At 43.4% G+C, this 27,200-nt stretch overlaps 1 protein-coding gene across 1 annotated transcript; it reads right to left on the reverse strand.

The window, feature by feature from the left end:
* Positions 1-4,171: 4,171 nt before the first annotated feature.
* On the reverse strand, positions 4,172-21,447 carry LOC126473912 (uncharacterized). Its single transcript, XM_050101261.1, has 3 exons — positions 20,727-21,447; positions 12,393-12,832; positions 4,172-5,400 (listed from the first exon to the last, which is right to left on the reverse strand). The coding sequence occupies exons 1-2, from the start codon at positions 21,361-21,363 to the stop codon at positions 12,426-12,428; spliced, it is 1,044 nt and encodes a 347-aa protein (XP_049957218.1). The 5' UTR covers positions 21,364-21,447; the 3' UTR covers positions 4,172-5,400; positions 12,393-12,425.
* Between the last annotated feature and the right edge of the window lie 5,753 nt (positions 21,448-27,200).

The raw sequence follows: 27,200 nt of genomic DNA on the forward strand, positions 1-27,200 counted from the left end.
GTATGATATGAAATGTGTGATTTGGAGTGATGAACCATGTTAATACTGCGACAATGGGATGAAAGCGTTTGGTTTTGGCGAATGTATAGGGAATGTTACGTGCCATCATGTGTAGTGCCAACAATGAAGCGTAGAGGATGTGGGATTGCAGCAAGCAGGTGTCTCTCTTAGTTTGGTGTTGTATTATTATAGTAAATAGGAACATCTACGCTATCATCAGCTTTGGTAAAACCTCTTCTTGTATAAGAGAAAGTCGAGAAAATTTCCACTTATCCGCTTACAACAGAATTATGTATAATTGGTTCCGTTATTTAACGATATACTACTGTATAGCAGTATGTTTACCGAAGTCATAACGTACTCAGGGGTTGCACAAAAGTGTGGAAACACCCCGAGTAATGCGTACTTGAGTATAAATGCAGATGCTAGCTAAGTCTGCATGTTACGTTGTTGTATTTGACCACGAGCGGTACCTACGCAATTGCCTCAATACGCTAGAAGTATCAGCAGTGGTCAGAAACGAATGCTCCGTCGCGGTGAGTGCATAATGTCCAAGCTGACTGAATTCGAAAATGGGAAATTTCTTGGATGCTTCTGTAAGCAAGGGAGCCGAAGTGCTTGGCGTTTCGAGAGGCACCGTGTACGATCTTTATACCGCATACACCGGGGCCGACCATGGCCTGCCAAACTTCTCTGGGCCGGAAGGTGCCAAGACTCGGCTTTGCTCAGTGCTACCCCGAAATACTCATTACAGTGCGATATTTCATTTAAGATTACGGTTCGGCATCTTCAATCAGTACAACTATTTCTAGTTCAGGAGAATCGTGGTGAAAGCGCCGTTTACCCTTCGCTGTTTGTTCGTGATGTGAAGGACGTTTTCAGGTCTAGTGGCTATTTGCACAAAAAGAGACAGTGTAGCGATCTATCGCCACAAGCCTTTAAAAATGGACGGGAATGACCGAAGAGAGGGATGAAAATTCTCGATGTATATTACGCATTGCAGAGGCGGCGGGTGGTACAAATTTCTATGAAACTGGACAATACCATGCAGAAAGAATTTAAAGATCTACTTGACAGCGAAAGAATGAAAATCACAACGATTGACACACGGGATTCATTTTTCTGTGCATCAAGAAGCACTTTGTGATAGAAAGTCGTGCAGCATCTGAAGAAAGTGGTAGTGTGAACAGATAAACTTCCGAAGTCGGACGCACTATTCCACTATCAGCCTCAACAGTTTTCTGCTGAACTGAGAAATGTGAAATATAAAACTAAGTCGTATGCAACGTAACTACACTGTCATTTAAATGCGGCGTGTTCGCCTTTTCCACCTTTCCAACTCCTCTCGCTCAGATAGCATTGTGTAGCAAAGTATGAAGACTTTACATATTATTGCGAAGTACTTTGTTTAAATCAACGGGCATGCCTGGAACGATTTTTCGATTCGAAACATGCTGTTGTTGGTTTTATGAGGGAAAAGGAGTGAAGTAACGAAAATTAGAACACCCGGAATGGGTGCCGATCCCGTATTGTAAGTGGACTTTTCTGCACACTGCCCACAGTAAAGTACTTCAAGGTGAAACAAATTCTTTATGATCTGACTGGGATGCATTTATAAAAAAAAATACATTGTGGAACGGACAAATTCTGACAAACATAGTCCAGTTCCCAAAGTTCACTGCCTTTAAAGAAAACGCGAGGTTTGATGAATTCATCGTGGCCTTGAAAGAATTACAAGGATAGTTTCCTCAGGATTTTGAGGACATATCTGCCTTAGAGATGTTTTCGGGACCCTTTGCCACTTCAGTGGAAGTGCCCCTGCGCATGTACTGTTGTATCCGACTGACCTGCAAGATAATTGCCGTTTTCAGTGACAAATCCTTTTACTTTAAAACTGTCCAATATATCTACATTGCTTCCCTCAAGTAAAGGTTCCACTTTCCATAAAGAGGTTGCAAAAGTGCCACAATATTTCAGTCGTCACATTTCTGTGAAAGACCTTGTTCCGACTATGAAACTAAATAAGTGACGATTACATGGCAAACTGGCTTGAAAATCTGTTACACTGTCTGCGTTCGTCCATATGTCGACAGTTTGTACCAGATAAAAATTTTATTATATCTCCAGTGCGCCATAAGTAATTAAATATTACTTAAAATTTGTTTCATTGTGAGCTACGTTACTGATAAATGTGAAATATAAAACTAAGTCGTATGCAATGTGACTGCACTGCCATTTAAATGCGGCGTGTTCGCCGTTTCCACCTCCCCAATTCCTCCCGCTCAAATTGCATTGTGTAGCAGTGGGGGAAATGTGCAGTTAGGTTGAGCGCTATGGCGTTCGTGCCAGGGCGTGGCTCTTGAACCGAAATCTTCTCTCGCTCTGGCATACACAGAAAGTGGAAAAACGTCATGCACTAAGTGACAATATGGACGAAGATGTGTGTTGTTTGATTGTGGCAGGCGGTCATTGAAGAGGATTATGACAAAAAATAAGGGGATCACATATGCAAAATTCAGTGCTCTGTCAGCACCAAAGCAACACAAGTGGAGCTCAAGAAGCAGGGAATTGCAGTTAGAGTTGGAAGTGCAAAACGACTAGTCAGTGCTGCAAATGTCTGTAACAGGAAAACGTGATGTTGAAGGAATAATACCTGAACTATGGAGCAATGGAAGAATATCATATGGTCTGGTGAGCCTTTTTCCGCATTGTTTCCAACTTCTGGCTGAGTTTATGTCCCAAGAGTGAAACGTGGCATGGCTTTCCTGATTTGGGCAACCACATTGTGGTACAGCATGGGCACTTTGGTTACCCTGCATAGTCGCATTACTGCTAAGAATTATGTGGCCATTTTGGATGATCAGGTCCTTAGTACAGTTTTTGTTCTCCAATAGTGATGCCGTGTACCAACACAACAGAGTCTTTCTTTACACAGTTTGCATCCTTCCGGACTGGTTTTGTGAGCGCAAAGATGGACTGTCGTATTTTCGCTGCACGCCACAGTCAGCAGATCTCAGTATTATTGAGCCTTTTGAAATCTACTTTGGAGGGAAAGGTGCGTGATCGCTGTCAACATCCACCATGCTCACATGAGCTTCTAATTATTTTGCGGAAAGAATGGTACAAGGGTCCTCTGAAACCTATACAGTACCTGTCTTAATCCATTATGGGATGTCTGGAAGCTAATTTGATCGCCAATGGGTTTCCTGCACCGTACTGGGCATGATACTATGTTGTGTCTTTGATGTTTCAAAATTTCGGTTCACCTTCTGTATGTGTCATGGCATTACTAGCTACAATTTAACCGGAGTCATTTGCAGAGGGGTTACGATATTTCGTCTGGACTCTCTCCAACATATTTTTACATCTACATCTACATGATTTGTCTTCAGTTCACAATTAGGTGTTTGGCAGAGGATTCCCAAGATCTTTTTCTGACAGTTTCCTTATCGTTCCAAAAATGGACAGTCGAATCTTTCCGTACTGGCTCTGACTTCTCCTATTTTATCGTGATGGTCATCTCATCCTCAGGAGATTGGCATTCGGAGGAGAAATTTGGAGTTGTAGGCAAGAATGCGAAAATCAGATTTCTAAAATGTGTTTCTTGTAATTTAAATTCCACACAGACTGACATAAGGGAGAAAATCTTGCTCCATTAAATTATAACTTTCATATCCACACGAAATATTCAAATCTCTGACTAAGGAAAGATGGATTACCTGACGCACCTAAAACGTAGAGAGTACTCACCTGATTCATCGCTTTAAGTTGTGCTTCCAAAAGTGTCACATAGCGATAACTCTTTTGCAGAATTAATTGTAGTTAATTAAGTTATAAAAATGCCTCTAAACTGTCAATTGTAATTTTGCAGTGCAGAATTAATGCGATCTGTTTATGCTGTTCCAGCTCATTGTCAATTTTAGTCATACATTTGAAGTAGGTGTGTACTTTTTAGATTCTCTCACGCACAACTTCTCTCCAAGCGTTTTGATTTATACACGTGTTGCCTCTGCGAAGAGTGTGGTTGTGAGGGTTTGTGTCTAATGACTGCTTCTTACGAAAGCGGAAGTACAACCGAATAGTTTACACCTCATTTTATATTTTATATGAAAAATTATTTTATTGCAAACAATAACAATACAATTGAACATAAATATTATGTTTACTCGTCACTTTGTCAATACATAAGTTCTATTTCGTAGTCTAAGCGTAGGACGTCTTAATACAATGCAAAGTCTTTGGTCTGTAAAGGTAGAACCGTTCCGTAGTCTATTCAGTTCAAAATCTATGTCATGTACTAGGTTTCTTTACGGGTGCACACTAGCGTGCACATTGTTTGATTTATAGAAGATGGTCGTTGACTCCCATGGAGAAAAGGGGTGGTGCCATGTTGAGCTGTTGGAGTTTAGTGAGCATTGTAAGAGTGGGGAAAGATTACGTTGTTATTAACTAGTTATTGTCAGTCATCTGTAGCGCAGATTAGCGTCTGTTACGGGTTTCTAAGCTGTACGAAAAATCTTTGGTCTTTGTTAAGGTCGTGGTAGCAGTTCGGTAGGTTCGGGAGCACAGGTGATGACCGTTAGCGTGGACGTCTTTGTGGTGTCGTTACTGGCTAGTCTACGGTAGAATCGTCGTCAGTGATTATTGTTTCGTTACATTGTTAATAGTTTAAAGATGTGTGTAATTTAATACACAGTCAGGATGAAGATCGTCACGCAGTTAAAAGGGAGGACGTCGATGCTGTGAAATTGTTTCAATAAATCAGTTTCCCAAGGGTATTTTTTTTTCCCCATTTTCGGAAAAGTTGAAAGTCGTTAATGTTTTGTTCAGAGGTTCAAAATCTTTTTACCGTCGGTAAGTCGTCAACTGTCGCAAGGAGTAATGTGCAGTCAGATGTAGCAGGTATATCATATGTAGCAGTGCGTTGTCATCGAAAGATGCAGGAGCCTGTCGTCTTAATGTCGTTCAGTGGTTCATGCAGTAATCCGCGTAAACAAGTTGCAGTGTGTCGCGTCCCGAGTGGGTGTGAAGTCACTTGTCTTACAAATGAATATTAAATATGAATATGAATATATGAACGCTACAAAAAGCGTAAACATTAAATACGGCAAAACAGCATAACCACTCATAGACATACACATCTGAGCATAAATAAATCAACATTTCTTATAAAAAAAGAGGACAACCAAAACTGAATAATAAATAAGATGAGAAATATGTTAACTTGCACAATAAATTAGGTTTTCCTCGCACTGAGTATTACGGTACTGTTGCAGAGGCGCGCGTTCTCGGCGGAAGGACCGAGGGTTTGGCAGTAAAGGAGCGAGCGAAGAGCATAGGCGGATGTGTATCTGCCCGCGTCTGCTGCTGCTGTTGCGCCGCCGGCGATGGCTCCGTCGCCTGCGAACAGGTGGAGAACGTTACAAAGTGGTGCACTTGGCAGGACGTGCACGAAATTAACTCCGAAGTATTTGCCATTGCGTCAACATTTTGATAGGTGCACATCACATTACTCTATTGTTATGCTCATCAGCGAAAATACTATATTAATCACTCCTTAAATGAGCACTGTGTCCACTTTGGAGCTTTGTAGGTAGTGTAGAACCGATATCGGGTGGTCATCTGACCCACCACCCTTGATGTAAGTTACGATAGTGAAGTGATATGTATGTGCCAGTCGATTCTGTGGATGAACCGTCGAAAAGTGCTCTCATGTTTTTCAAATGACCATAGCCACACCTTGAATGAAATCGCGCGATTTACTGGTATACAATGCAGACTGTCCGACGTCTCTACAATAAATAACACTCTCAGCCCTGTAACGCGGCGTAAGAATAGTGGCTGTAGAAACGTCTGAACAGAAAAGAACCCGAGACAAGCGTCACGCCTGTTTAATGACAGTCGGTTTCAAACCAGACAGGGACATACTGCCAGTGAATGCAGTTGCAAGGACCATATCGACCTGTTTCTGGGCGATCATTGCGAACGGAACTCTATATTTTGGACGTGTGCAATAGGATATGTCACAAAAATCCAAAGCTCACAGTGGCACATAAAGCTGCAAGTCTCTATAGGCCAAAAAACTGAAAACTGAAGAGTAGCTTACTAAACGCATATATTGTGGACTAATTAGTCGCGATGTTGCCTCTTTTCACAGCATGCAACGCGTCAACGGCACATACTATCCATTGAAGCCTTTAACTTGCCGTATGTTGTGGGCAGTGATCTTTCGGAGGTGTTTTTCATATCATGCCTTGGGCTCATTCATTCACGTTACTGTAGACATGAGCCAACAGGTTTATTTCACCATTCTTCGTAGCTACGTGCTGCCCTTTTTTCCAAGTCGTGATAAGTATGCTGCAGAATCTCGCATCATGCAGGACAACAGCCATGTTCACCGGGCGATTACGTCCCTGATTCAATTTCACTTAGTCTTTCTATTGCACTACTGGCCCCTTGCGTCACCTGACCTGCAGGGTGTTAGGTGTAGCAGCAACTGACATTCAGAGTCTTTGGTGTATAAGTGCATATATTTCTATTAGTGACTAGGAACGGTGTACAGAACAACATTACATCAGCATCTATGTCATTTGCGGACTAATAATTATAGATATTACGAGTAGTATGCTTTTAGGTTGGTTAATGTCTCCAAGTACTTGGAGTAAGAGCAAGCCGTTAATGCTTATTTTCTGCTGGGAAGTGGGTCAGGTATTGAAGTGTGAGAGCATGGACGCAAAACGGTTAATCTATACTAATAGGAGTTGTTCATTTAGCGGCCCAGGTAAGGCAATGCGAGAAGTATCCGGTCGTAAAATTTGTGACGTGTTTGTGGGACGACTGTTCAAAGCACAGGTAAAACAAACAATACACTGACGTGTGTACATATTAAGGTATCACATATAAAAATATCTGCTCTTACATGTGTTGCATCCTATGCATCCCTCACAAAATGTCAGAGACTAATTACAACTGCGTGTAGAACACAGCAGTAAACATCCCCTCAATTTTATACATCTATGGTAAACAATAACCAACAATCAGCTTCCGCTGAGTAAGGTACTGACAATTGGTTTTTTTTGGAATGTGCTTATTTACTGTGACGACTGACGACTGATATTTTACTTCACGTGATCAGAGTGCAAACAAAGAAAGACAGTTATTGAGGAAATAATGCTATCAAGTCTGGGTAACACTGTCAGTGTGCTTGATGCAAGCCGTTAATCAGATCTGTGTTTGTACAGTAAAATGACGTCCTTTCGAAATGTAGAAACCCAGCAACGTAAACGGAAAGTAACGGAATACAAATTATAGACCCAAGCAGCTTGGGCAAAGCAAACTAGCGACATAAACAAATCGTTTTTCACTTTATACTAAAATGGAAATGCTTGGAATAAGAGAAAAATATCTCAGTTGCACCTCGGTTTGAATTCCAGTTTAAAAGTTAAGGCTATTCTTTAACTTGTTGACTAAATCATTTTAAAGTTTGTGTGGACAAAATAACATTGAAACTCTGACACGGCCTACCCCTACAAGGAACTGTGATACTCACATCAACGTCCGAGCTGACGATCCCGTTACCCTTCACTGATTTATTTCTATGATGAACAGTGCCTCTTCTTTCACGCCTTGTGCCTGGCTGAACATTCGCCGTATATTATCTGCGTCTCTTTAGAATCTATAAATCCACTTTATTGTTGCAAATCGGGTATCTCATAACCTACATGTTTTAATGTACTCTGATTCGGTTATGCTAATGATGGAGAATGAATATACTCGTATCTGTTGGTAAAAATTAACAGAGGAAATCAGTGTTTTTTGAAAACACGAAACATTCTTTAAATGCTTTTCTGACGCAAGCCTTCACAGAGAGGAATGAAAATCTAAACAATCGAGCAGCTACAAACACGCCGGTTAATTGCACGGATCCCATGAATACAATGAGATGCAAGCTGTCTCGACTTCGACTCTGTCGTTATGATGGTCTAACCACTAGGTAGAAGGTTCCTGCCGCTCAGATCACGCTTCTTAGCAAATGTAAGCTGGTTCTCAAAATGCTTAGGAAGTTTGTTTTCAAGGACTTGCTTGTAAATAACACGCATGTACAAAATACGCTCAAAACAAAAAAATCGGTCTCCATTAAAATCGAAGCTCAAAATAGATTATTCACTTTCTGAAGCTGAAGGAACGTAGTATTCTTCAAGGCACATAGCTTCTTTGTGTTATTCGTTGTGTGTGCTACATCGCAGATTTCCTATGCCTCCAAGACATCTAGGAATGTGATCTGTGACTAACGAGTTGTGTCTGACTTGCGATGTTAGGCAATGATCACTTTCTTCGCAAACTGAAAGCACGTCTATCTTACAGATTGATACAGACAGTCTCTGACTACTGAAAACAGCTACTTTGCAGCGCAAGCTGTCAAACAGAAAAGAAGGGAGCTAAGCTGTTGCACCCCCCCGTGCAGCACTGCGAAGGGTTACACATAAATGATGGTCGAAAAAATGTACCCGTCTATTTGCAGAATGAATATTTCGTTTTGTAGTAAGGGCATGGCCGACTTCCTTCCCCGTCCTTCCCTTATCCGATGAGACCGATGACCTCGCAGTTTGGTCTCTTCCCCCACAATAACCAACCAACCAACCAATCATTTTGTAATCTATTATTTACCCAGACTTCTTGTTACACGGCTCACACTCTACTCCTTGCTGCTCTAGCCAGCGGAGCAGTCCTTTATGAGCTCTCAGAAGCATGGCTGGCCGATAACATTCACAGTGGTAGTTTTTAGATTTCCATGATAGATTAATTATTGCGATGAAACAACTTTTAAGGGACTGGAAGTTAGTGTCCGTTAACGATGGGAACCACTTTCTCATGCGATATAAACCTCTAGTTATCAAAAGATTTCTAATACAGCCTTCAGCTCTTAAACAATTAATGGAATTAAGGGAAGTCATTTAGAATTAGTACTTAAATTCAATTTCTTTTCCTTCTTCCCGTCTTGGGGCCTTTGTCGCGCGTCACATGGAGTCGGCCTGTTACTATTGATTTAGCAGTGTTAGTTGTAGAGGGTGTCCACATGCCCTTCCTGCCGCCACCTCAAGCTCCCCCGGGATGGAAATACTGTACCCCAGCTGTCTGCGTCTAGTGTAAGCTACGGAATAATTCGAACGTTTTCAAATGTCTGCGAGTCGTGTAACTGAAGCGGACGTGGAGACAAGCTCAGTATTCACCTCCCAGGATGTGGAAAACCACATCCGCTGTGCGGATTCGAGCCGAGCTGGCGAGCCTACCCGAGTCCAGGAAGCAGCGCATTAGTGCTCTCGGCTACCTTGGCGGGCTACTTAAATTTAATTTCTCTTTAGCTTTAATTTCATTACATTACATATTTTACAATTAAATCTTTTTCCTTCGAAACAAAAGTTGGTTCCATATTAATTAGGCTAGTGAAATGAGAGATACCTGTGCCTCGATAAAAGAAGATGATAAGTAGCGCCCCGAGACATTGCGTTTGGACATTACCATTTCCACATCAGAGATAACTAAATCCAAATTAGTTAACTTTTCTGCCAAACCTTAAAATTTTTTGCTACATCTCTTTATTTTTGAATATAGCTCAGTCGAGATCTTTAGATCATTAGATCTTATATGGACAAACACTGTTGTTCTCTGTAAATTCCTCATACTTTTCTGGAGGAGGGATACAGTGACAAACAGCAATCCGCTCTTCCTTGTAAATTAATGCCTTTAGGTCTGCTTACCGTTAATACATAGACTCCTCCTTGCAAATTTGTTTGGAAATTGGACCGGGGAGGTGTATGTGCTGCATCTGTAACCTCCCTGTGTACATAGTTCGGTCGTTTTATAATGGTAAATTTTCGTTCTATGAACATATTGGTATGAATCTTGTAGAGGGTATCAAAACCAAAATCCTAACTTCATGCTGTCGTTGCTTCAAATAATCTGTTGTTACGAAGTGACAGAGGCTTTGCGAATGAAGTTTTAACTGATGAAAAGTTAAGTGCTGATATACATTTCTAATTAAACATTCACATGTGTTTTTCCTTCCATTCGATATACTGAGCTGAGAGGGATGATTTACGTATTTAATTTTTATTTATGGATGTATTCCTAGCAGCACTCAATGTCAAAACTGAACGGATTATCATTACTAGTTTCTCTGGCATAGGTACTGATCTAAAAAGAGATAATTAAACGAACATATCTTGTTCTGCTAACTTGAAGAATTAGTCGGAATGTCAACACTTCTTGATGGTTTACAAAATTTAAAAGTATTTTCACTACAGATGATGACTTGCCGAAGCAATTAAAGGCTGTCTCAGAGTTCGTCCACTATCTACTTATCATCCCTAGAGATGGCAAACAAATTACAACTCTTGAGCAAGTAGCACGTCCACAATTTACAGTGATAAATCTTAATAATAACAGAACATCGCCAATAATCAAACAATAAAACGAAAATGTAAATGTAATCCTTCGCATGTCTTTGTGCAGTATACATAACTATTCAGGTTTTTAAGTCAGCAAAATAATTTTAGAAACAAGAAGATGAAGAGGAAGATTACCAGAAAAACAAGTCATAAGACGCCTCTGTGACAATCAAATAGTGACATAAATTCATTATCAGTCACCAGTTTGTGTGCTACTCTAGGTTGGTACGGCTGGTTTGAACGTGTTAATCTATCAGAGGGTTTTTTAAATATTCAGCTAGGTTTTTATTATTTCGAATTTACCACACAAAATCTTTAACGAGTAAGTCAAACTACGAAGAAACAGAAATAAGTAAAAAAAGTAATAAAGAATTTTATCGTTTGTGTAGTTTCATGTTACTGTAAATTCAAATGGAAGAACCTATCTCCTCCACCGCTAACGAAAACAAGTCAGTGTGTAAATGGTGGTATAGTTTCCACTGGACTTCACATTATGAAGAGATGCATACAAGCATTCGCACACGGATATCGTATCCAAATAACAATTTCTAAACGACATTTCAGAAAGCAAAGTTAATTACAAGAGAAGACTAACAAATACATAGCTCCTACCACCTTGTTACGTTTAAGAGAGAGTGTCAGTTTTAAATGGATTAAGACTCTTAGAAAGGAGAAATGAAATTGTCTTAGGTGGATCAGGCAGGTAAATGAATTTGCGGGTAACTATTAGCAAAAGAAGGAACTGCAGCTACGAACACGGGCTGTGGCGGCTATTTTCCGATGCAAAACATGGCTGAATGTTGAGCTCGTCACTACTTACATACTTCGTTCAGGCGCTACTATTATACACACTGAGCGTCCCAAACCCAAACAACATATAATACTTTGTTCCGCGAATACGGTGTAGTGCAAGAGGAGCAGCACACAGCACAGCAGAAATGTCAGCGATTCCTCAGTACCTCAGGAATGCAGCTTATCTACTGGTGGACGAGTGCTTAAGAAAGCTGCCCTGGCAGCGACTGTCTATTTTTTAACAGCTGTATAGATTCTCCTTGCTAAGAGCTAGCTGACTGTGGTCAAGTTACCACTCTTCAGGAATTGTATTACATAAATTTTTGGGTTAATATAGAATAATGACAGGATGATGGTGATGTGATGTACATTCTTTTTATTATGAGATTTATGTGTTGGGAGCTCCTGGTAACTGTGAGTAGGGAGTGGGATGTTGGAAGTTTTGGAGAGGATGTTATATGGAAAATAGTGTGGCATGTTTATGGGTAGGTTAGGCTTTGGTTGGGAGGAATCGTAGATTTTTGGGGATGAGTTCATGTCTGCGAAGAGAGGGAGATTCAATTTATGTTGAGACGAGTTGATACAGGAGCAACAAACAGCCATCTTGCACTGCTATCGTGCCATTTGGAGTTCGTAAAGAAGGTGTTGATCAACAGTGTCAGAAAAAGTAGGTCTGGTTGTGTGAGTATGTGGTGATTACGCAGAGGGCAAAATAGAAAGTGAAACTAGGGCATTTGGTGTAGGGTGTGGGAACTTTCGAAAGTATGGATGTTTTGGAGGACTATGAAAACAAATAAGTGTTCAGCTGTAGGAGAGAGGGCTGTGTGGATTGGGGTATCAACTAAGTGGATTGGGATAGTGAGTTGAAGATTCTTTGGAAGGGGTTGGGCCTTGCACTTATAGTACTATGTTGGATTGATGATGGATTTTAAATTGGAGTCAGGCTGGTGAGGTTTACGCTGTTTTGAGTAGTGAACAAAGAACTGGAGCCAGCACTTACGGATCGTCTTCGAAAGGATGGTTAGCTATCCCATGCATGCAAAACAAGAGCGGAGAGCATGTACCAGAATGGTAAATCATGTGAGATAAAGTTCCAAATAAGTATCTGTGGCCCCTGAACCTGGAGTTTAGCGAGTACGAGTATGCACCAACCTCGAACAGCAGACGCGTCGGCCGCCGGCCGCCCTACTGCTGAGTCGGCTGCTGAGGCGCGTACGCGCGGTACGCGATCTGGTGGGCGTCCTCGAGGCTGCGTCCCCAGCCGCCGTGTCCGCCGCTGCCGCTGCTGGCGTAGCCGCCGCCGATGTCGCCGCCACCGTAGCCGCCGCCGCCGCCCACCGCCGAGTACTCGTGACCGCTGACGTGCGACGACGTGTGGTGCGGGTGCGCCACGATTTCGTAGGTGACGGTCTTCTGCTGCTGCGACAGCAGCTTCTTGAGGCCGATGATGGCCGCGAGCAGCAGCGCGATCTTGCCGATGAGCAGCGCCTTGCCGGCGATGAGGGCGATGGCCCCCAGGGCGAGAGCCACCAGCGCCGCGCCCTTCACCTTCAGCGCCAGCAGCAGCGGCAGCAGGATCTTGGCCGCTTTCTCTGCAACGAGCAAGGTGACCGCGCCGGTTCCAGGTTAGTGGCTCTGCGCCGCCGATCATATCGCGGATATCGTGACGTGCAAATGAAATGTGTACAGAATAATCTACTCTCCCAGCGTAAGCGGCGGAACTGCCGCCGGGGCCGATTCGATGTTCTCTTCCAGCTGCAGGCTGGCTAAGCTTGTGCAGCAAACTTTTGATCTTACTTCCACTTCAGAACACTGTCAAGGAAACTTTGAACAGCATCTGAGGCAGTGCTTGAACATAAATGCTGAAGCTAGCCAAGCCTGCATTTGGCGCTGTAGTATTTGATCATGAAAGGCACCATCAATACGTTACATGTGTCAGTCGTGGACAGAACAATGATCTGTGTAGTTGTGAGTGCATTATGTCGGATCTCAGTGCATTCGACCGTCGGCATATTGTTGTTACTCGTATGGCACATGCTTCCGTAACTAACACAATGGAAGCATCTGGTGATTCCAGATGCAGCCTATCGGCGATTTATACCGCATGCAGAGAAGCCTGAAAAACATCAGACACTACGTTCCACCGCGGACCAATGTGTCTGTTGAATGACTGTGACAGACGATAATGGAAGAGGACAGCTGCAAAAATCGTACAGAACTAAATGTCGCGCTCACTAACCCTATTGTCACAAAAACAACGCAAAGGGTGCTCCACCTGCAGGGAACTGCAATGGGAGCTGCAATTCCAAAACTAACTTCTGGTCGAGTTTAGTTAAACATAGCGGGGATTCGGTGAAGATTTGGGCACGAACATCATGGTCGTTCAGCAAGGTGTCATTGCTGCCAGGGACTACGTGAGGAGTTTGGGTAATCTGGTCCGTCCCATGGTACAATATTTCTTCCCCAATTGTGGTGCTGTAATCCAAGAGGACATGGGCGCTGTTCACACAGCTCACATTGTAAGGACTGGTTTTATGAGCGCGAGGTTGAATTGTCACGTCTCTTCTGGAATTTTAGAGAAGGGTGCGTAATCGCTACCGATCTCCATAATCGTTACCCCAACTTGACATTATACAGCAGGAAGAATGTTACACGACTTCCGCCGCGCGGGATTGGCCCAGCGGTCTAGCGCGCTGCAGTCATGGACTGTGCGGCTGGTCCCGGCGGACTTTAGAGTCCTGTCTCGGGCATGGGTGTGTGTGTTTATCCTTAGGGTAATTTAAGTTAAGTAGTGCGTAAGCTTAGGGACTGATGACCTTAGCAGTTAAGTACCATAAGATTTCACACTCATTTGAACATTTTTACACGACTTCCTCTAAAACCATGAAAAACAAAAAGTGAAGTTTTGACTTCGGACTTAATGAAAATTGACTTCGTTCTTGTCCGAAACTTGAATTCACGAAGCCAATGACATACCGAGAACATTCAGTGGAAATGCATGCTCCTCAATCGTATACGTTATGAGACAATGAATCTAAGACTCTGGTAATTGCAGTTATCACTTGTCAGAAATCGGAGGAGAAGTACTGCTGGGTTTCACCAGTCCGCTCTGATATGAGACGCGAATGCCTATAAAACCACAGAGAAGTAATATTTGATCTTTTTGTCTTTTATAGTTTCATTTATAAGTTTTAAGCAAATATTGGACGTATAAACACTGGGAAACTCAAAGATTCGGTAAATGCGGGATAAATCAAATGTATCTGATAGCAGTCTACATAAACGAGAAGAAATTATAACGGAAAATGTTTGCAATGTTCCACGTCTAACACTTTCGGGCTGATACAGAAGACTGCTTCACCATTTTTCTTCTACCGTATCGCTAAGATCTGTCTTCACCGTCCTCCGATGTAGCTAACACCGTACATTAGAATTCCCGAATGCGTAGGAATACGAGTATCGTTTATGGTGAGCTGTTTCTATACCACATAGCACCTCACACAGTGCGTAACACTTCCTCTGCTGCAGTGGAAACCTTGCAGTATTTGTAGATCCATTGTTTAACCAAAAATGAAGATTCAATAATAACAGTTAGCTAACATACCGTTGTATCAACACTAGTGTAAGAAGATGAATGTCAGTTCTAAGTGACAGTTAAGGAGGTCATAATAGGCCACCAGCTGTGCCAAAATTGATTCGTTTCTTATACTGTATACTACTGAAAACAGTGTAGTTTCTTCTGAAACGTATACTTTAATGTCACTATCATGTTGGTTAATGCTTCGCGTTGGGTCAACGTACATACGCATTTAGTGTTCGCTTTATCTATCCATTTCGATTATTAGTAGTGTGAAACAGCACCGCCTGTTGTCCGTGAGAAAACGTTTTGTCTCTCGAGAAATACTGTGGCTCAAGAGGTGGGCGACTGTTTCGTACAACGTTCGTTGTGAGTACGTAGGCTGTCTATGAGGCTGCTGTAACAAAATGCGTTATTATTCACAAGCCTAGTAGGCCAACGATTAATCCTTACGAACCGTTACACTCTTCATGCAAGTTCGAGACTTACATTCCGTTACAGCTATCGTCTTGCATACCAATGGAAAACAGCAGTAGGCCAGTCATGTCTTCATTCACAGTGGGTCATCAAGAGTGACGTCGAAGTTGTCAAAATTTTTTCAAGCGTGCTACGGAAATGAGATTATTCAGTTGGCCGTGTGACGTGTAGATATCATACGGTGCTCCCTTTTAAGAATCAAATAGAACAGGGAATCATATAGCGTTCGTTACCATCATTCTAAGACCTACCATAAGTTTGTTGATTCGGCTTGCAGCATATTCTGGCAATAATGTTTCTTTTCTCTCCTGCCTAAGACCTGGTTAGCGATACTTTTAGGAGTGCAGTTGCACCTACATTATCAGACATCTCCACATTTCTCTCTCTCTGCACTATCTGTAGTCAGTTAAACGATTTTCACGCATGACCTTATCTATAATATATGATAATATGCCTTTTACCGGGGATGAAGAGTGTGCTCACAGTAGCATGAATCGAACGATAAACGTCTCCAGCCCTCCTTGTCTTCTTATAAGAGTGGGACGTTTCCTGAAAACTCAGAGCACGATGGTTGTTACAAAACGCCATTTAAACCTCTAAGCCGAAACTGAATGTGTATATATATAGATTTCCTCTATCTAAGCCTTGATGTTATCAAAACGTTTCATGTACCACTAAAGATTCTCCTGGCGAATGCAACGTTTGGCAATGCCCACGTGAGTCACTATATGTTTCTAGTATTAAACGATATACGAAGGTATGTGTTTGTTCTCCGGCAATAAAGTAGAGATTCATCGCCCGGACAACCCGAAATAGACTCCTCCAGGCAATAATTTGTAAGGAACCGCGAAGGTATCGGTGATTGCATTGCATCCTGCGACCTAGTGACTCTTACAGTCTGCCAAGCATAAGGACGACGGAAGTCAAGTTCAGTTTATGCTTTAGTTTGCTCTCACCGGCACCGTCGTTATACAATGGCCAGGGCAGAGAAAGGCTTTCTCCCGCCGAGTGAATGGACAGCAGTCGCTGAAGCACATCCCATTATGAGGATGTCTTTTCATTGCGATAATGCGTCTAGAGAACGAAAACGACAGTCTGTTACGCCATCAGGGTTTCTTGTTGGCACTTTTGTGCGCTGCCAATGACCTTCTGAAGCTTTCTCCAATAGAACCTCTTTCTCTAACTGCTGCTACATGTTAAATTTTGCTCTACAATGGACGACATTCTGTCAGTGGAAATCGGCATTTAGTTGTGTAATGATCGAACAACTAATTGCCTTCGAATAACTTAGGGATGGCAACTATGGACGTTAGAACGTGATAGACATCTGTTGCGTAACATGAGTCCATTTGTTATTGCGATCATCTGCTCTATTCAGGAGGATGTGAAAAATGTCCTTTGGCACCGAATGAATACTTTACCTCAGTTTGGCTGTTATACTGTTTGTGGCAGTTTGTTGGTCTCGCCTAGAACCTTTGTTCGCTTTTATCGGAAGAGCCGACGAGTATTGCGGCTCGTCGTAGCGTTGATAACATCAAAACTTAGTTCGAAAGAGTTTTTGATAACGTGCCTTTTTACATCTGGTGTGGTAATGACATACTGAAGTGTTGTTTTTTGGAGTGCTGCAGCTGCATACAAAACTGTTTTCAGTTACAGTGCACCAATATTATGATGTGTCCTCTGTGATGCTTCCTGCACTGGTTTCAGCTACAGATCGTAGAGCTACTACGATCTGCTGTGAGTAGCTTCGCAGGTAAGAGATTCGCCTGCATTTGGAGCGGACAGAATCATCTGTATTTGGAATCAGCTATACAGCTTCAGGTGAATGCCGTGACAGTTTCTTAACTGCATCTACGGCTCCCGCTTTTAGTCTCTGAAAACGGATTCTTCGCTCATTTTCTACTGAGCTCGTTATCTGTAGGACGTTAAATCTTAGTTTAACGTAAAGTTTCTTTATTCAGACTGCATCAGCGTGTAGAGAAAAGCCTGTGCTTCCTAATCTTCGATGAGACAAGAGGGTGAACATCTGCTTACAGCAGACTGGTAGTTGTCTGCTAGAATTTAATCATGTGTCACCATTCTGTACTACATTGCATTAAAGACTGTAACAGGCATCCCAAGCACTGGAAGGTGCGCCTGAGGCTAAGACACTGGACGGACCTAATCGGGTTCACATCCTCGTCCGACTATCCAGAGTCAGTTATTCCGTCGTTCCCTCTTAATTGTTTGTAACGAAAACCTGGATGTTACGTTTCAAAAGCCCACAAACTACTTCCTACGGAATCTCTGTTAATTGACAAATGGTTTTCTCTCTACTATGACGTTGAAATGGCGTTAACTCTTAACCCCAACCACGCATGCGTCTAAAGTCACACAGCACAGCTCCGATGTACAAGTCTTTTGAACAGCTATGAATGCGGTGCCTGTAACGCTGCAGTTGGATAACGTACAAGTTTGTTCTGTGTAAGCGCCTGTGCTGTGAATGCCCTCAAGACAAGTCACGAAGACCTTCTAGAGGTGAAGCGAGTGCGCGACGCACCTAAATGACGCCCTGGAAATCGGCCAATAGCCGAGAGCTGGCGTCATTACAGGCGCGCTGGCCGGAATGCGTTGAGCGTGGAGGGAAGTAAAACAGGTTTCGACCATAAAGTACAGACCGGCCTGGCCTGCGAGCAGCAAGTAGGCCGCCCCTCCGCTGTCCGGCTCACCTACTTGTCCGGGGTCAGCACCTCCATCCCTATCTGACCCGCCGCCACTGGACGGGAAGCCGTGGACACGCCAGATACCACGCTTTCTCCGTGGGTTGTTATCACCACGAGGCGTGGCGAGGGAACGGTTTGCGTCGGGAGCAGCCACGATGGGCTCTGTTAACCTTGGAGCTGACTGGGAGCAAGAAAGTTTAATCTGAAGGGTGTATCTTTTTTGTTGTTAAACCGCCTCAGGACCCTCTTCAGATATCTTCTTCAGTGGTCCACATTCGGTCTATTTCAGTACTCTTCCGTTACCTCCGGTTGCCTGAAAACGTCGACAACTGAACAAGAAGTTTTCAGACGGACACGACGAGGTCTAACAGCCCATAAAATTTTACCTTCACTGACTGCGGCCACAAGAGTCTGCAGAGCTATACAGATTTTAATGCACTGCTCTTAACGATAAAATACTTTAATGGACCGAAATGCTGCTCTGTATTATCTTCTGAAATACCTGGAAAGAACATCCACATTATTCATCAGATATATTTTTTTATGAAATGTAGCCATCTCTCACGTTCAATTCAATAAGTAGAGGATACTATGAAATATCTTGGAGAAAAATGGAAAATGAGTGCAGTACCGATATTCGAACTAGAATCCTCACTTTTGGGTTCAAATGGCTCTGAGCACTATGGGACTTCACATCTGAGGTCATCAGTCCCGTAGAACTTAGAGCTAGTTAAACCTAACTAACCTAAGGACATCATACACATCCATGCCCTAGGCAGGATTCGAACCTGCGGCCATAGCGATAGCGCGGTTCCAGACTGAAGCGACTAGAACCGTTCGACCACACCGACCGACTGACTTCTGGGGACGGTTTTCTCAAGCAAATGAGGAATCTCGACACATTTAATTGCCTACATGTAGATCGGGTTTTAACAAAAAAAAAAAAAAAAAAAATTGTACCTACTGAAATTGCTAACAGTTGTCAACGCTAAGTTGTCAAAAACTATATTGCTGCTATCGCAAGTTTTAATTTAGCAAACATCATTCCGTAAACATATTTAACCCTAGATTTCTAAACCCTCATAAAATTTAAAATTGCAGTTCGTACTATTCGTGGTGCAAACCAATCTGGTGTTGTCACTATATGATGCAAAACAGTGTACTTATTTTGTAAGTGAGAAACCATTAGAGACCCTATAATTGTAATTAACTAGTGCATAAACTATAAATAATGACTTCCTTTGAATAAAATATGGTAGAATTTACAGTGGTTTATAAGAACGTAACATTCTCCCCCCCCCCCACCCCCCCACCCCTCTCCGCCCCACCTACCTTTTAGTGTAATAGAGTTAAAAGAGATAATTATTACAATAAAAACTGAATTATCATTTGGAAAATGCTGCAAAATAAAGTAAGAGGTTATAAGTTCACCAGAGTCTATTATATGTGTTACATCAGTTTTCTTATGTGAAGCTCTTAAACTTGCTGTTGTGGACTGACAAGATAGCCAGTCCACAGTGACGGGTAACCGAAACGCACGCGCTTAAACTCACGCAGGCTGGCGTGAGGTCTGAAACAGGATACGTAATGAATGCTATAAAGAAAAGTACGTAGCTGCTGGAATACTTAACTTTAATCCACAATTGGTGACATTGGTCTTGTTACTGTACATGCTTCATTAGATACATAGCAAAGGATAAATGGCGCCTTGCTAGGTCGTAGCAATGGACTTAGCTGAAGGCTATGCTAACTATCGTCTCGGCAATTGAGAGCGTAATTCTCAGTGAACCATGGCTAGCAACGTCGGCTGTACAACTGGGGCGAGTGCTAGTAAGTCTCTCTAGACCTGCCGTGTGGCGGCGCTCGGTCTGCAATCACTGATAGTGGCGACACGCGGGTCCGTCGTATACTAATGGACCGCGGCCGATTTAAAAGCTACCACCTAGCAAGTGTGGTGTCTGGCGGTGACACCACACTTGCACTAACTACATTTGGTCTGTGTCGCAGTTACTAGACAAAATTAACGCTTTCAAGTATTTGAGAGCTAAGAAGTGGTTATTAATTATGTATTGTTTCTAAAGAAGCCGTTTGCTTACTAGTAAAGACACAACAGTCATTCGAAACAAAATCTTGTAACTATTACGGCACATTTTATAGAATTACGGCCTAAGCATAATTTAAAATGAAAAGAATGGTTATTAGTGGTCTTAAACTGTTAGTTACATTCTAAAGACACCGAGTGACAGTGAAACGGTGACCGAAATGAGAAACGTTCAACGACATTTTACTGATAGGCAATATTGAGAGATACAACCGGCTTGGTCTTTCTACAGAACTGGGGAATGGTGTTTGTGAACTCAGTATCTTAGTAACCACACAGAGCAGCTGATTTGCTGTTAGTAAACATGAGAGCAAAGTTAAAAACACAGAGCAACATGGAGATTAGATCTTCTGGGCTGTTAGGTCACGTCACATTTCTTCTAAACGGTCGACTTTTCGACCCCTCTGCTGGTATCTTTTCCAGGAGCTTGTGGTGTTTCTCGTTAATTGAATGATATCAGAAGAAGATTCCAGCAGAGGGGTCGAAATGTCGATCGTTTGGAAGAAATATTAAGGGCCTAACAACCAAGAAGATTTTAACTTTAGTGAAAATGGTTACTAAAGCCTGCAGACGTACACTGAGCAGTATAATGTTGGTAAGAAACATGTAATAGGGCGTGATGTACTCACTTTTCTTTCCTCTGCCTTCGGCGTCACCAGCAGCAGAAGCTGCGGCAGTGTCGTCCTCGGAAGTGAGACCCAAACCCTCGGCGACGTCTCCGAGCGCGCGCCCTGCTGACGTGACAGCGTTCACGACATCGTTGCCGTTCAAGTCGATTTTGAGCGTGTGTGTGCGCAGGAAGCGGTCAACACGGCTGACCAGCATCGACTCGACGTCGGTGGACTGCGAGTCGGCGGCTTCCTGGTCGAGGGCGCGCGGGCCGCCGTCGCCGACGCCCGGGGACTTAACGACGGTGACGCCCTCCGTCAGGCTGAACGAGTCCTTGGAAGCGAGCACCTTGTCCACGAAAGAGAACAGCTTGTACTTGACGCACGACACTGAGTCCTTGCGCAGGCAGTCGTTGTAGATGGCGTCCATGAGGCTGTCGCCCGTCTGGATGGAGTTCCTACTATGCTGGCCCAGGCCTCTGCCGGTGCCGACGTCGGGCGTCGCGACGGCAGGCGACGCCGCCGGCTCCTGCTGCTGCTGCTGTTGGGCAACCGGAGGCTGCACTTGTGGCTGCGGCGCCGCTATGGCTGGCAAGGCCGAAGACCGCACGAGGGCGGCGCTCGCAATGACGGCAAAGCACACGTTCCACCAGCCCATGGTTGCTCCAGCGGTGCGGGTCTGGTACAGTGGTACAACAACTGCTCTTGCTGCTGCTGCTGCTGCTGTTGCTGGCTGCGTTCCGACTACCTCTCTCGGCTCAGCGTGTGTCGTTGTGATTCATCCGGTCAGCGGTACCTGCGTCTTTATATAAAGCAGCTCTGGCGGCGGTGGAAGCGGGCAACGCATCCTCCGCCCAGAGCCGGCGCGCTCCCCCCTTCCCCTCTTCCCCTCCAGCGTCGCCGCCCGGACAGCTTCCAGTGCCACAGCAGGAGAAAACTTCCGAGGCATGGTAATGACATGGGAAGTGCCGTAGCATGGAGGGGGGTCGAGGCCGACTCGGCCGCAGGACACAGCGGAGACAGGAAAAGCGCTCCCTGGAGCAGGTGCGTACAGTATTTCCGAGTCGCCGGAGTGGTTTACTCTCCTCCCCGTTCCACTCCCTCCCCCACCTAGAAGATTCTGAGCCTGTCGGTGCGCTGCGGCTCGTGTTTGATCACTTTGCCCACACAGCGTTTCCATTCAGACCAATTACCTCCCCCCACTCTCTCTTGCTGGAACTCTCGTTGCGGCGCGCCTAACCTCATTATTAAAGCTCCGTGGTGCACCTTCTTCCTCCCAGGTGGGCCCTCTCCACATCCCTTCCCCTCCCACCTCCTCCGCGGCCGACGCGACAGCCAACGCCAAAACCAGATGTCTTCAAACAAGACGTGAAAACCTGCCCACCTCAATCAATGGCCGTAGAAAGGTGCGGCCCTGCGCGCAGTAGGACGCACGCACGACGCACATGTGTAGGAACCGCGGCGCGGTCCGACTTAACGGGCTCTGAGCGGAGGAGAGGAGAGATCGTATCGTGCCGCTGAAACCGAAATCTCCTTACCTCGTCAGGCCAAGCTGCTCGCTGTTACCAGCAACATCGTGTTATCATTCGCAATCCATGTAATTCTCCTCAAGCTCTAAACTTCTGACGGTAGAGGTTTATACCTTCATCATTTCCGTTCCGCACTTTACTAGCCGCATTCAGTTTGCCAATCATATTCGTAAGAACTTCTTGTTGTGAATTTTCTTCATCAGTCATGGACTGTGCGGCTGGTCCCGGCGGAGGTTCGAGTCCTCCGTCGGGCAAGGGGGTGTGTGTTTGTCCTTAGGATAATTTAGGTTAAGTAGTGTGTAAGCTTAGGGACTGATGACCTCAGCAGTTAAGTCCCATACGATTTCACACACATTTTTTTTTTCTTCATCAATCGCGAGTTATTACGTAGTCTAAACTGTTTTAAATGAAGGGTATATTTCTATCTCAGTCGAATTTGTTGATGATGGGCTATTGTGTTCCTTCAATATTTCATTGCAGTTTGCATTGTCACTGATGTAACTTAATGTACGAGCTTCTGCTGCTGTTAAGCTGGCACTGAATCGCGGTCATCTGGTTTTGTATCGTCTTGTGTCTTCCACATTTATAGAACGTCGCAGCGGAAGTTAGTCTAGTTAGTATACATGAAACCATTTCAGAATGCTGAGCGTTTTGCCATGCAGACGTGCATGGACACAGTAATAGATCTATATGCTCATTAAAATCATTTAAATTGTTTGATCCTGCAATTGTTTTTATTTCCTGTCACATTCAATTGTAACATGGATATTGTCGCTAGTAGTATGCGGAGCATAATTTAAACTGTTGAATGCTATGAATCAACCGTCGTCAACATCTTCCATAACATTTTCTACCATGCACACGCAAATGAATCCAGTCTGGTACAGCAAAGGATACACATTTTCACTCTTTGAACTGCCGGCCGCGGTGGCCGAGTGGTTCTAGGCACTTCAGTCCGGTACCTTGAGAACTGCTACGGTTGCAGGTTCGAATCCTGCCTCGGGCATGGATGCTTGTGATGTCCTTAGATTAGTTAGGTTTAAGTAGTTCTAAGTTCTAGGGGACTGATGACCTCAGATGTTAAGTCCCACAGTGCTCAGAGCCATTTGAATCATTTGAACTCTTTGAACTTGATTTACGTGTTAAGAACGATAATCGCCTAGGCCAAACGATTGCTTTGGAAGGCATTAGAAGGACCTTAGATTCACCATGTTAATAATGAACAAATTAACCTTGTTCGATACCCACAAAATTTCAAACTTTATTTCTGTTTCTTTAAAAATGTCTAGAGTAATTGTCGCATAAAATTCAGATAAGGACCCGACCCCTTCCAATGACTGCCTCCGTCATCGTCGGCAGCCGCTGCATTTGGTTTATTCGTACCTTTAATAAAGTCTTCGTTCTTTAGTAAACCTTGAAAACTGCCTCACACCACGTCAGCTTCGTACGACATGTCTTTATAGACCCATAATTACGGTGTACAACTGGGCTCAGTGACGTGAAACAGAGCTAATGGAACATTTAAACATTTATCAGGAGGTTACCACCACATTCGGCAACATTACTCTCAACTGGGATCCAATTACTTCGAACAGACAAAACTCGTTATTTGTTATTACTGAATAGTCTAATTTTTAATTTTACTTTTGGAGCAAGTACAGAAATGAAAAGAATTTATTGCTTGGAATAGCGTCTTGGGAGTAATGCTTATTATAAACTTCAACTAAGAGTGTTCTTAACAAATAAGAACAACGTTAACCACATTGTTCAAAACATGCAAGAAAAAAAGCTTTAGAGAATATCATAGTGTCACAAACAAAACAATTGTACATTTCTACTATTAGTTGGGAGCACACACTTATTTTTATAGCAGCAGGGCAATTGAAAAACGGATCATGCTTCGTCTCTTCAGGCAAAGAAGAAAGAAATACGTACTGCATACTGATGGTAACTGCGCGTACACTTCACAGTTACATGAGGCATGTAAAATGAAACCGTGTAAAATATCACGTAAAGTCAAGAGCATATCCAGTTATTTTTATGTAGTGTACACAGTGCCTCAGAGCAAAAGTTGTCCATGAAACGTATATTACCAACAGCGAAAATGTTGCTACAGGAGTATCTTTCTACAAATACATTTTTCTTCCTCGAAAGACTGAATTAGTTGTACAAGATAATACGTTCTCTATGAATGAGTTTCAAGTGGTTCCTAATTAGGTAGAAATTTAAGTCCAGTATTTAATACCACAGCCCACATTGTAATGTTGTTTAATCCCTAGTTACTATCTACTCAATTAATTACTAAGTGTGTGGAAATTGGAACTTTATATTTCTTAATGGACTTGCAGTAAATTCAGTGAACAAATTATCTTCTACACTGGAAACGTAATGAGGCTATCAAAACGAATTAGTGCAGAACCACAGCTCTTTCAACGTAGAGTGGTGCTCCTGTAGCGATGAGATTCTTTCACTTGTAATCAAATGTAGTCGCCACGTCCGTTTACTGCAGCCAGCGCTGTAGCTCCTGGTTTTACAACGCATCATAACACTCTCGCAACGATGCATGACTTGCTGTAGCGGAACCTCTGGGACTCGTCACTGTTAAGAACACCTGGTTCCCACAGCCTGAACTGCGCTTGTTTACAAAGGGACAGCTTATTCCCGGAGAGTGGGTATGCTGTGCAGCAAAAGCGACCTACAAACCGCCGTGTGAATCATCGCAGGAGTTTCATTCTGTGGGAGAGTCGCGACTTACCGGGCCGCAAGACGGCGAGGTGCCACCTCACAAATTGGACAGCGTTCTCTTGTTTTATTCCACTCAAGTCATAAGCTAATGCCGATAAACATAAGAACTTAGGCAGATTACCCTAATAGGAGTATTCGCATGGCGCTAATCAGGATTGTCCATACCACTAAAGTATAGGTTTGCCTTACTTGCAGAACCTTGCAGTAAAGGTATTTTCATTTCAACGGATTTTAGATGCTTACTACAGCGTAACATAGCAGGTCTTTTCAGAATAACTTAAGCAATAGTCATTACGAAAGACATCAAAAGAAAAGCGAAAATGTTGGGAAGAAGGTTAAAATTACGTGGATCGAGAGATATGCTAACATTAATTACGGTGATATAGTCGATGGCTTTGCGAAGAACACTATGAAACTGTACAATTAAAAACGTGTTATTACCGTCATCTGACGACTACATTATACACTATATGATCACAAATACCCGGACACCCCTACGTAAGAGGAACTGACCACTAGATGTCACTAGCAGCGCAGTCGCCAGTATTACAGGAGGCGGTCAGTATTGCACAGGGTGTCCTAAAAGGTCACTACAACTTCATTGTGTTATAGCGCCGAAACTAATTAAGGTATTCAAACTATGTTTGGTTTATGTCACAGACAAAGTCTTGTTTGTGTATGGTCCAGATTGTCGATTCAAGAGAAGGTTCAATGTGCAGAACCTTTATTCAGACCAAATCGGTCATGCACGTTCGAAGGAACTTCAAAAAACGGTATAGCAAGCAACCAGCCTGGTGGATGTCGATACGGCGGTGGTAAAGGAATTTTATATAAATAGGAAGCGTTGATGAGAAGCATCATACTGGACGAGTGGAACATGTGAACCCGTCGCAGAACGTATACGATTGGCTTTTCAACGTTCATCTCAGAAGTCTGTTCTGTTGGCGACGTAAGAGCTGCAAATCCCTAATCTGACCGTTTACTGGGTGATTCTAAAACGTTTACAGATGTATAAGTACCAATTGAATTTGTTGCAAGTATTGAAACCAGACGACAAGTCACAGCGTACACAACTCGCTGTGGTTGTTCTTCATCATTCAGAAGGAGATGGAAATAGTCTAAATAACCAAGCGTATTTGACGAAACAGCATTCCACGTTAGCGGTAAGGTAAAGAAACACAAGGTTCGCATCCGGGGCGCAACCAGTCCTCATAACGTGACGGAAGATGTACGTGAAAGGCCAGTGCTGTTTGATGGTAAATCGTATTGTGGGACCATATTTTTCTCGGAAAAAAACAGTTACTTATAATAGCTACTGCTGGAGCCGTTGTGTTACAAAAGCAGGCTGACCGCCGAGGCACAGTCATTTACCAAGATGGTGCACCGCCGCACCGCCAATTGGGCTCAGACTGTGCGAGATGTTGTAGATGAGGTTGTTTCTAGGTCGGTGGATTGGTAGCAACAGTCCTAATCCCTGGCTTCCTTGGTCGTCTGACATTACACCGTTGAGGTTATATCTATGGGGGAACCTCAAGGACAGAGTCTGCCCCACATTAGTCAACCTCATCAATGTGTCGGAGTTGCTGCCATTGTCACAGCTGATGCTGATATGTTGCACCGAGTGTTGTTAGAGCTTGAGTACAGACTGGATGTTATGCGTGCCACCAAAAACTCCCATGTTGAAACTGATGTAATGGTATAAAAAAATTGTGATGTAGTGTCACATAAGCCAAACATGGATTGAATATCTTCATCAGTTTGGATGGTATAGCGTATTAAAACTGTAGCGCACCTTTCGAGACGCCCGGCATTATCAGTAGAGGGGCAATAACAAAAGAATGGGTCGGTCGGAAGAGGTCAGTGTCTTCGAACGTGGACCAGTCACTGGATGTCACATGAGTGACAAATCCGCCAGGGACATTTCAGTCCTTCTAAAGCAGTCCAAGCCACATGTTGGTAAAATGACTGAAGTGGAAACGCGAAGGAGCAACCGCAGCTAAAGCAATACCAGGCAGACCTCATGTACCGACGAACAAGGACGTCTAGCATTGTGGAGGATGTTTGTGAAACGTTGCATGAAATCAGCGGAAAGAACCATCGTGAGTTCCAAAATGCTACTAGTCATCCAGCTAGCGTAATGACTTCACGTACAGAGCTAAAAAGAAAGTTACTCATAAACCAACATCTCTATTGTGAGTGCTAAGCTACGTTTGAGGTAGTC

This window comes from Schistocerca serialis, chromosome 4 (assembly GCF_023864345.2).
Source record: "Schistocerca serialis cubense isolate TAMUIC-IGC-003099 chromosome 4, iqSchSeri2.2, whole genome shotgun sequence".
Taxonomy (NCBI): Eukaryota; Metazoa; Arthropoda; class Insecta; order Orthoptera; family Acrididae; genus Schistocerca; species Schistocerca serialis.

Excerpts from the sequence above, each read along its gene's own strand:
- LOC126473912 (XM_050101261.1), bottom strand. The coding sequence starts at position 21,363 with ATGGGCTGGTGGAACGTGTGCTTTGCCGTCATTGCGAGCGCCGCCCTC. Across the intron at positions 12,833-20,726 it reads CGAAGGCAGAGGAAAGAAAA|AGAAAGCGGCCAAGATCCTG; the intron begins GTGAGTACATCA and ends TGCTCGTTGCAG.